Consider the following 10,965-nt stretch of genomic DNA (forward strand, 5'->3'; position numbering starts at 1 on the left):
AGCAGCAGCGGGCCGACGCGGATCCTGCCGCACCTGTACCTGGGCTGCCAGAGAGACGTGCTCAACCAGGTGACGCCCGCTGCACACTAGCGCTGTCAAATCACAACTTGCTTTCAAATACTTGTCGAATTCAAAATAAAATCCACATTCGAATGCAAACATTTTAGGTGTGCGTCATATTTGTATCAGTATCCTACAATACATTATACGGGTCAAAATTATAGATGTCTTTTTTATGTCAAAAATCATTAGGATATTAAGTAAAGATCATGTTCCATGAAGATATTTAGTAAATTTCCTACTGTAAATATATCAAAACTTAATTTTTGATTAGTAATATGCATTGCTAAGAACTTCATTTGAACAACTTTAAAGATGATTTTCTCAATATTTAGATTTTTTTGCTCCCTCAGATTCCAGATTTTCAAATAGTTGTATCTCAGACAAATATTGTCCTCCTAACAAACCAGATGATATATAAATCTCAATTTCAAAAAATTGACCCTTATGACTTTTTTTTTTATTGCACATTTTATTGCATTGAATAAAGGTGCATTAGTAATATTTTGCTCGATGCGCCCTCTTGTGGCCTCAGGAGAGAACTGAAATTGCCTTTTAAATTCGAATATTGATAATATTTAAGTACAAAATTCAAATTAAGTTTTTATTTAATAAAAGTTAATAATTTTAGTGCATCAACTTTTTTTAAATATTACTATTTAGGTTTCATTTCATTTGGTTATTCACTTTTAATCTGTTTTAGTTCTATGTTTTTTATTTATTTATTTATTTTACAGTTAGCAATTTTAGTGCTTAAGCTTTTTACATGTACATTTATGCATTTATCAGATGCTTTTATCCAAAGTGACTTACAGTGCATTAAGGCTGACATTTTTTTACCTAACGTGTTCCCTGGGAATCAAACCCACAACCTTTTGCACTGCTAATGCAATGCTCTACCACTAAGCCACAATTTTTTTTAAAAATGACTATGTAAGTTTAATTTAATTGCAGCTTTAGTTATTTATTTCCAGTTAGTAATTTTAGTGCTTCAGCTTAAACTTATTAAGTTGCCCAGGTATATCGCAGACAGGTTATTATGAGCGTCTCACGAGCGCGTGCTGATGTCTGTTCCCGCAGGAGCTCATGCAGCAGAGTGACATCGCTTACGTGCTCAACGCCAGCAACACCTGCCCCAAACCAGACTTCATCCCTGACTCACATTTCCTGCGCGTGCCGGTCAACGACAGCTTCTGCGAGAAGATCCTGCCCTGGCTGGACCGCTCCGTGGAGTTCATAGGTCAGACAACATCATATATGTATGCTCCTTTGGAATGTTTAATTTTTCCGGGAAAAGTCTGAGCATTTTGGTTTTGATATAATCAATCCATTTACTCCATATTTAAAATAATCACATATTCACATCACACATATGATCATTAATATATCAATCCATTCTTCAACTGAGGCTCTGGTTTTAACCATTTCTTGTTAATTACTTTTTTACTAGCTGCCTGAAAAATCAGTTTCTTGTTCCACCCACGTCTTTAGAGTTTCTAATAATATTTTAAATTCTTATTTTCAGTTTTAATTTTTTTTTTCATTATTTATGTTATGTGCTTTAATAATTTTTCTTCATTTATTTTTTAAATATTCACTATATTTACACTTTCTGTTGTTTGTTTGTACAATGTTTAGTTTGTTTTAGTTCAGTTTTTGTTTTTGTTAATTTCATATTTATCTTTTATTTATTCCCAATTAATAATTTTAAATTAATAAATCAATAATTTTTCAATTTAGGTTTCCTTTTCCTTTCATTATGATTTTTATTTTTTAGTTATTTGTATTTTATTTTATAATTTTTTTAGTTATTTTATTTTTTTATTTTTATTTTTTAGTTATTTTAATTTTTTATTTTAGAGTTTTTATATTTTATATTATTTTATATTAATATAATATTATAAATATTACTATTTATGTTTAATTTAATTTCAGTTTTACTCTTTAGGTTAAATTTAATTTTATTTGTGTTTAAGTGTATTTCATTTCATTTCATTTCAGTTGTAGTTTCCATTTCAGTTAACATTATTTCCAGTTCATAATTTTAGTGCTTCTGCTTTTTTTAATATATATATATCTATATATGTTTTATTAAATTTTTCATTTCGTTTTTAGTTTCTTTTAGTTCAGTCTTAGTTTGTCCTTTGCAAACGTTTTATTTCTTCCACAGGTTTACAGCGGAGGCCAAAATGATTAGAACACTATTATTTTTAGCAGCTATAAAAAATGAATGTTTGTAAATGTAAACTGATATTTCGTACTGACACACTTCAGCAAAAGATAGAAATACCTGACTTCAAACCGTTTCAGCTGCTGAGAATACTAGTGTTCTGATCATTTTGGCCTTTTGACACAAACACGATCACGTGACCGTAGAAGTAAAAATGTTGAGAGTGGGGGGTCAGCTGACAGGAAGTGTCTTTGTGTGTTTCCTGTCAGAGAAAGCCAAGGCCAGTAACGCCAGGGTCCTGGTCCACTGTCTGGCGGGAATCTCTCGCTCGGCCACCATCGCCATCGCTTACATCATGAAGAGGATGGACATGTCTTTAGATGAAGCGTACAGGTACCACAGCCTTAATTAAAGGGTGGATCTCAAACACGCCCAGCTTATATTTCAGCAGAATCTTCCTCGTATTGTGATCGTATTATTATTATTATTATTATTTCGATGACAGCTCAACACATTCTGACTACTGTCATGCAAAAAATGTAACTTACACATGACAGTACTTGTTGAGATTAAATTAATTTGTAGATATCTTGCAATTCTGACTTTCTCGTAATTGTGAGTTTATAACTTACAAATTCACACTTTTTTTTTTTTTTTCAATTCTGACTTTTTCTCACAATTTTGACTTTTTTTTCTTGCAGTTCTGGCTTTTTCCTGATAATTGTGAATTTATATATTACAAATTATTTTTTCTTGCAATTCTTGACTTTTTTTCTCACAAATGCAAGTTTTTATCTTTTTTTCTTGCAGTTGTGAGTTTATATCTTACAGTTCTTTTTTTCCTGATAATTGTGAATTTATATCTTACAAATAATTTTTTCTCGCAATTCTGACTTTTTTCTCGCAGTTCTAATGAAATTTTTTTTTTTAGAATTGTGAGATGAAAACTTGCATCTGCAAGAAAAAGAGTCAGAATTGAGATAAAAACTCTCAAGTCTGATCTCATCACATGCGTGTGCGTTCTCAGGTTCGTGAAGGAGAAGCGGCCGACCATCTCGCCCAACTTCAACTTCTTAGGTCAGCTGCTGGACTTCGAGAAGAAGCTGAAGAGCGCGAGCGAGGCGCCGTCAGACGAGCAGAAGCCGGAGCCGCTGACGATGCCCTGCGTTCTGGCCGGCGTCCCCGAGGAGCATCTTCTGGCCCGGGCGCTCTGTGGCCTTCAGCTCGGGGAGGAACCGGAGGAGAACGTCCGGCCCAAACGCTCCTTCTCTCTGGACATCAAGTCGTACGGCGAGTCCGGAGCGCCTCTGCGAGCGTTTCCCGCCGGTGAACCCTGCCAGTTCTCGCCGGTGCCGGAGGTTTCGGAGCAAAGTCCGGCTGAAGATAATAATAATAAGACGCTCCAGCGCAGCGGCAGCGTGGATGGAGCTCCGTCTAAAACGGCTCAAGCACTTAAAGGCTGGCACTCAGACATCGTTCTCGGACCCGTGACCGGAGGCTGGTTCCTCTCCTCCGAGTCGGCGCGCTTTTACGGCTGCGCTCCGGGTCTGGAGGCGGTGAGGAGACGCGGCCGGCAGCGCAGCGGAGACGGAGGAGACTCGCGCAGGAGCTGGCATGAGGAGAGCAGCTTCGAGAAGCAGCTGAAGCGCAGGAGCTGCCAGAGAGACGGCATGACGGACAGCCGATCCCGAGAGGAGATGAGCACGAGGAGCAGCCAGTCCAGCTTCTCCGGCAGCTTGGAAATCATCGAGGTCTCCTGAGGACGATCCTTTCTTTGCTTTGTTCTCATTCAGACGTGCATGAAGGTGGAGTCTCTCTGAGCGCCTCACCGTTCAAATCAAGGCAAGACACTACAGATAAACAGGGCGGAGCTTAACCCCATTAGCATCTGCCCCCATTTTTTTTAAATTAAAATAACTAGTTAACCCTAATATACAGTCAAACCAAAATATATCCAGACACCTACAACATTTCTCACATTATCACAGTTTATTCGTTTTAATTTAGAAAGTGACTCTGAGTTAAACTGTCAGAACAAATGCATCTTGATAATATCAGATAACTTTGATAGAAAGGTGTGTAATGGATTCAGTCAAATTGCTGTTAAATGCAAGAACACAGTTAGATAAAACCAATTCAGCTCAACTCATTACCAAGCAGTGCTTTATTTTAATCAGTCTGTGGTGTAAAGAGATCACATTAGCAATTAAAGAAAAGTGTTTGAATAGTTTTTGCTCCCAAATTTACTGTAAGTCCACTGTATGAAGAGTTTTTGGGTGTAATATGTCACACTTACATTTATGAAGTATAGTGTCCTGCACTCACTAGTAAAAAAATATCAAAAATTATATCTGGAGTCTGAATAATTTTTGGTTTGACTGTACATCACCAGCTGATTGATTACATTAAAAAAAAAATATATATATTTAAAAATATGCATAATTATTTAATTTATATGCATAATGTAAATCACTCCCCCTCTTCTCAGAAAATACTGTCACCATGTGTGAATGATATATGAACAAACCCCTCACTAAAAGCCTCCAGAATACAGATATGCATAAAAACTGTAAAGTTCGGTGGATGCAAGAGAAAAAAACTCTTCAAAGATTGCAATTGGAATCTACAGATGCAAAAAAAAAAAACTAAAATGCAATAAAATAAACACTTAAATGTGTATTTTGGATGTTTTTTTTAATCCACTAGTCTGAAAGAAGAAGCAAAAAAGGCATTAAAACGCCTGTAGTGTCTTGCCTTAAGAGCGTCTTTTGAAATGTATGTGTTGAATTATGATCTCAGGAAGTGTGGACTCTGTTGGAGATCTAGAATCAAACACACACACACACACACACACACACACACACAGATCTGTGATTCTCTCCATCGTCAGGCTCAAGCGTGTGATGATGCTCGTTTCCAAACAGACATGATTCACTGACGCTGCATCCGAAACTCTTGAGCCTCCAGCAGCTTCTTCACACGAGATGCGTCCTGATGAGACGCAGACGAGAAACACTTCATTAGTCTGAGCACTTTACATCCAGAAGCCCTCTCTCCTTCTCTGGCGATCCAGAACGGTGCTGATGATGTTCACAGACTCACACTGAGCGGTGCGGGTGTGCCTTCTTAAAGACTCGCCGGAGGTCCGGTCATCAGCATTGACTCGTCTGCTCCAGGATCAGCTGTGGAGCGCCGTAGAGACTCCTTCAGACCGTCCTCTTCACGCTGAAACCATCTTCCTCTGATCTGCGCTTGATGACTTTAAACACAAGGACACAATCAGTTTCCCAAAGCTGTGAAAATTGAGCTGAAGACAGAACGAATCACTGAATCACCGAATCACCGAATCACTGAATCACTGAATCATGAGTCTCTGAATCACATTCGACCTGCTTTCACACAGGCCCCAAATTCACAGTGACCGATGTTTTATATTTTTACAATAAAGTCGAATGACTGTTATAATCGTTCATAAGACAGATCAGCCATTATTTTCGTGATTGGTGTCTGGGATGGTACCGCCGTGAGATGAACGAGAGCGTTTCTGGAGATATTAATCAGTAGCTGTTTATTGATTGTTGAAATAAAACACAAGTGGTACTTGAACATCTTCAGCTGTCTCCATTAAAACAGTAAGGCCCAAAACTTTCGATTCAACAACCAAAATTGTATAAAAACTATAAAAAACACAAAAAAAAATTGATAAAAAAAAAAAAAAAACTCTACTTAAAAAAAAAAAAAAATTTGAGCTAAAAACCAGTGTGTTTATGATTATGCTAATACATTGTATGATTACAAATCACAATGAAAATATCACATTCAAGTTAGAAATGACAAACCTGTTGATCTGAGTTGTAAAGTTGTTAATCGTTTGTGTAAACATTTTTCGAATCCAGTTCGCGTGGTGAAAAAAAACTACAGTTCCCAAGATGCTGTGCAGAAGAACCCACCAATCAGCGAGCAAAGCACTTCAAAAGCGTTTAGAGAGTTCAGAGCTTTATTCCTGTCCCAGTTGTGTGTTTATTAATGTGGATTTACTTGAATGATACACCCAAACGTATTTTATAGCTTCATAATTGAATAATTAAGATATATTAATAAACGCTGCTGTTGTAGATGCGTTTTACGTTTGTGTCCAGCAGGCGGCAGTAACGCACAACTCTGAGGAATCATGGGTAATGTAGTTTTTCCACCAGGAATGCGTCTCACCACAATGCTCTTTTTGTAATTCTGAATCCTAATCTCTTATGTATTTAATCAATAATTACAATTCTTCTAAAGATTTTTCGGAAGCAGGTGATACATTCTACAAAGTTATTAATGAATCTATAATTTCGGACTGTAATACAGGCTCAAGGTAATAATCAATCCTGTGACGTTTTATTACCATAAAGCTGAAGTAATGTCCATATTTTTTTTCTGTAAAGATCTTAAAAATATTTTATGACTCATTGAATTCAATTACTAGAAATAAGAAGTGTATAAAATATCTCATATTAAAATAAATCTAATACCTTACTATGTATTGTGTAGATAAGTAAGGTGTTATCCCACATTTCCGTTTGACTTGTATGCATTGCATGTTCTTTTAAAGTAAAAATAAATAAATTAATCATAATAAAATAAAAGACCGGTAACGGCTATGATTGACGGCTCTGCGTGACCAATAAAAACGCTTCCAGTAAGCCCCGCCCCCTCGGAAGCGGATTGACGTCAGGATTCCCCGCCCTGCTGCTTCCTCTTTCACAGCGGCCGTCAGCGAGAGACACCATGAAGGCGTCTGGCACAGTACGTAAAATCCTTTTAAAATCACTTTACAGTCGCGTAAACCTCACAGTTACGACCTGAAAACACACATAAGGCACTAAACCATCCATAACAGCGTCTGCACCCGAAGCACATTTAGAATCGAAGCGCTAAATTAGCTCTGACGTGTTGATTGTAGCGGAGACGAACATGGCGGCTCCATGTGCTCGCGATTAAACACACACAATGCACATCTTAGGATTTGAGTTATCATAATATTACTAATTAATACACTCTCAATGCACTTACTCTCATATTTTAGCCAATGTTATTTAAGTTACGTCCCCTGTCTACCACATTCTTTGTTGTCTGAGTGTTAATCACAATCAGCTCGCGCTCGTATTCTATTCTGATTCAGTAATGTTAAGATCGTTTTATGCGCTTTTAAATAAATGTGAATCAAGTATAAGTAAATCTAGATCAGTCACAGATGCTCAAATCGTGCTTCTTCCTGCAGGGTTTAATTAGTAAACTTTAAACACTGCTAAAAGTGTTAAAGGAGAAACCGCATGGAAATAGACACTGATCATCAAATATCTAATGAAAACTGTGATGGAATTAAAACTTATCACTTAGAAATTGCAAGTTAGGTTCAAAACACTTAAAAAGAAACGGCAGGTAAAAGACAGCTTTTGAAATAGAAAGACTTCATTAAGACCTAACTTAATATATTTATTTTGCAGTGCAGGTTTACATCCTTCTCTAGTCATTCACTTCTGAACTAGTTAAGTATTCAGGTTCAAGTTTCGTTGAGCTAATATTGTTTGTGTTGATCTCTGACTGTGTTTTCTGTCTCTCTGCAGCTTCGGGAGTATAAGGTTGTTGGGCGTCTCTTGCCCTCTGCTAAAAACCCGGCGCCCCCTCTGTACCGCATGAGGATCTTCGCCCCAAACCATGTGGTGGCCAAGTCTCGCTTCTGGTACTTCGTCTCCCAGCTGAGGAAGATGAAGAAAGCCTCTGGAGAGATTGTGTACTGCGGCCTGGTACGAATAGGGCTTTTTGGTTCCCAGATGGGTTTTGGAGTCGATTCCCTTTTCCTGATCGGTATCTGTTAGTAGTGTGTCATTTAAGACTCAGTGTTCGAGGATAATACTGACGACAAATCTCAGTTTTAGTGAGTGTAAGGTGATGATCAGCAATATACGTTCACACATACAGGTTTATTTCACTGCTTCAGCTAGAAAGTAGGCTTATCTGCGATGGTGTTTTTTGTTTTGACCAATTTATTGAGAAGAATAGTCCTGAAAGAACCTAAATTAATGGTTCGCTCTATTAAAGGCTGTTAAAGAAGAGTCTGTTCCCTTTTGACTGCTGGGGGTCGATTCCCTTTGGCAGTGAGTGCCATGAATTTCACCAACTTTTTTTCACAACTTTGCGTTCAATCTGCACACACTAACCCAAAGGTCATTTCTTCCCAGTGTCATGCCCTTGCCATGTGTGCGAAAAGAAACACTGTACCTTGTCGCCTTTCATAGGCTGTAAAATGTGCCGCTGAAAGTGAAATCAAGGTGCGACACGATGCTGCTGCCTTTATAGAGCCGTCGTTTATTATTTGTGAAAACATGTTTTGGTTCCTTTTTGACAGGTGGGGTTCAATTCCCTTTTTTGACAGATGGGGGGGTTGTTTCCCTTTTATTTGATGGGTCAATTCCCATTTGTCTGTGTAGAGTTTGATTCCCTTCATTGATGGTGTGGGTTGATTCCCATTTGTCTGTAGTGTTCAATTCCATTTTTTGACAGGGTTGGGTCGATTCCCATTTGTCTGTAGAGTTCAATTCCATTTTTTGACAGGGTTGGGTCGATTCCCATTTGTCTGTGTAGAGTTCAATTCCATTTTTTTGACAGGGTGGGGTCGATTCCCATTTTTTCTGTAGGGGTCGACTTTATTTCCATTTTTGACAGGGTGGGGTCAATTCCCATTTGTCTGTGTAGAGTTCAATTCCATTTTTTGACAGGGTGGGGTCGATTCCCATTTGTCTGTAGAGTTCAGTTCCATTTTTGACAGGGTGGGGTCGATTCCCATTTGTCTGTAGACTTTATTTCCATTTTTGACAGGGTGGGGTCAATTCCCATTTGTCTGTGTAGAGTTCAATTCCATTTTTTGACAGGGTGGGGTCGATTCCCATTTGTCTGTAGAGTTCAATTCCATTTTTGACAGGGTGGGGTCGATTCCCATTTGTCTGTAGAGTTCAATTCCATTTTTTGACAGGGTTGGGTCGATTCCCATTTGTCTGTGTAGAGTTCAATTCCATTTTTTGACAGGGTGGGGTCGATTCCCATTTGTCTGTAGAGTTCAATTCCATTTTTTGACAGGGTGGGGTCGAGTCGATTCCCATTTGTCTGTAGAGTTCAATTCCATTTTTGACAGGGTGGGGTCGATTCCCTTTGTCTGTAGAGTTCAATTCCATTTTTTGACAGGGTGGGGTCGATTCCCATTTGTCTGTGTAGAGTTCAATTCCATTTTTTGACAGGGTGGGGTCGATTCCCATTTGTCTGTGTAGAGTTCAATTCCATTTTTTGACAGGGTGGGGTCGATTCCCGTTTGTCTGTAGAGTTCAATTCCATTTTTTGATGGGTCGTGGGTCGATTTCCGTTTTTGGACTGAGGGGGTTGATTCGCTTTATATTGAGTCTTTTTAGAAACCGATTTTGAGCTGCTAGTAATGAAAGCAGCAAGCATAGAGCTATTCCTGTTACTTCGAGATGCTACTATAGTGCGTTTAATGTAGTCGAGCTATAACTCGTGAGTTTTTTCCTGTTTCTGAGACGACATGCCTGGAGGTTAACCGCTTGTTTGTTTTCTTATTGTGTTCCTGCACAGGTCCATGAGAAATCGCCTCTCAAGGTGAAGAACTTTGGCATCTGGCTGCGTTACGACTCTCGCAGTGGGACCCACAACATGTACCGCGAGTACAGAGACCTGACCACGTCTGGAGCCGTCACTCAGTGCTGTGAGTTTCACAAACACACTCGTTCAGCCTGCACACACTAACCCAAAGGTCATTTCCTCCCAGTGTCATGCCCTTGCCATGTGTGCACAAAGAAAAACCGAACCTTGTCGCCTTTCATAGGCTGTCACACGTGCCACTGAAAGTGAAATCAAGGTGCGACATGTGACTCTGCTGCAGGAGCAACTCTGCTCTGTGTTTTTACTCTATAGTAAATGTCACGTATTTGATTTGTGCTTCAGATCGTGATATGGGTGCCAGGCATCGTGCCCGCGCTCACGCCATCCAGATCATGAAGGTGCAGATCATCCCAGCCAACAAATGCCGCAGACCCGCCATCAAGCAGTTCCACGTGAGTCTCCATGTTCAAACGATGCTTTTGAGTTTCTTTTATCAAATGCAACCATAATAACTGAGCTGTTTAAACTTGCATCTAAAGGAGTTAATGTTTTTTCTCGATTCAACAGGACTCCAAGATCAAGTTCCCTCTTCCTCACAGGGTTCTGCGCCGCCAGCACAAGCCCCGTTTCACCACCAAGAGACCAAACACTTTCTTTTAAAGTGTATGTTTGTGCTTTTGACATTACAGACGAATAAAAGTGGAGAAAATCAAAAGCGGTGTTGTTGCATGGTTTTTAAAGCCCATTAGGCATCAGAATATTTTGCACTGTGACATTACAATTATGCATCCTTCACCCAAAATCTAATTACTTTAAAATAAAAAAAATGATCAATCATCAGATTATTGCTGCATACTGAAAGTGACAAATTTATAATCAGCAAAAAAAAAAAGATGCAAAAATTTTTTTATTAATCACATGCCATGTCACAAACATAATGCACATTTTTTTTTGGTCCTAAAAATTTTCTTTTTGCAAATTTCCCCTTTTATGATTGTAAGGTGACCCAGCGATATTCGTTAAGGATCTGACCAATCTGTCCAGGACTTTGAGTCAATTAAAGGAAACTATAGAAGACAATT

At 38.6% G+C, this 10,965-nt stretch overlaps 2 protein-coding genes and 2 non-coding genes across 5 annotated transcripts in view; all 4 read left to right on the forward strand.

Moving 5' to 3' along the window:
* Positions 1 to 5,836, forward strand: part of LOC109070595 (dual specificity protein phosphatase 16-like) — a 17,224-nt gene extending 11,388 nt beyond the window's left edge. For both annotated transcript variants that reach the window (XM_042721565.1, XM_042721564.1), the window contains exons 4-7: positions 1 to 69; positions 1,141 to 1,300; positions 2,500 to 2,623; positions 3,258 to 5,836. The exon at positions 1 to 69 is cut by the window's left edge and continues 95 nt beyond it. In XM_042721565.1, coding sequence (XP_042577499.1) covers positions 1 to 69; positions 1,141 to 1,300; positions 2,500 to 2,623; positions 3,258 to 3,990 — 1,086 coding nt within the window. In that variant the 3' untranslated portion in view covers positions 3,991 to 5,836. The remainder of the gene's footprint in view (positions 70 to 1,140; positions 1,301 to 2,499; positions 2,624 to 3,257) is intronic.
* Positions 5,837 to 6,876: 1,040 nt separating this feature from the next.
* rpl18a (ribosomal protein L18a) lies at positions 6,877 to 10,598 on the forward strand. The gene is made up of 5 exons (XM_019089624.2): positions 6,877 to 7,018; positions 7,840 to 8,019; positions 9,857 to 9,986; positions 10,226 to 10,335; positions 10,451 to 10,598. The coding sequence occupies exons 1-5, from the start codon at positions 7,001 to 7,003 to the stop codon at positions 10,541 to 10,543; spliced, it is 531 nt and encodes a 176-aa protein (XP_018945169.1). The 5' UTR covers positions 6,877 to 7,000; the 3' UTR covers positions 10,544 to 10,598.
* Positions 8,421 to 8,555, forward strand: LOC122137300. Its single transcript, XR_006154753.1, has one exon. It is a non-coding gene; the product is annotated as a small nucleolar RNA SNORA68 (small nucleolar RNA).
* Positions 10,016 to 10,150, forward strand: LOC122137301. Its single transcript, XR_006154754.1, has one exon. It is a non-coding gene; the product is annotated as a small nucleolar RNA SNORA68 (small nucleolar RNA).
* Positions 10,599 to 10,965: the final 367 nt, after the last annotated feature.

The sequence above is a fragment of the Cyprinus carpio genome, chromosome B4 (genome assembly GCF_018340385.1).
Source record: "Cyprinus carpio isolate SPL01 chromosome B4, ASM1834038v1, whole genome shotgun sequence".
In the NCBI taxonomy this organism is placed as follows: domain Eukaryota; kingdom Metazoa; phylum Chordata; class Actinopteri; order Cypriniformes; family Cyprinidae; genus Cyprinus; species Cyprinus carpio.

Excerpts from the sequence above, each read along its gene's own strand:
- rpl18a (XM_019089624.2), top strand. Across the intron at positions 9,987-10,225 it reads TGGAGCCGTCACTCAGTGCT|ATCGTGATATGGGTGCCAGG; the intron begins GTGAGTTTCACA and ends TTTGTGCTTCAG. Across the intron at positions 10,336-10,450 it reads CCGCCATCAAGCAGTTCCAC|GACTCCAAGATCAAGTTCCC; the intron begins GTGAGTCTCCAT and ends TCGATTCAACAG.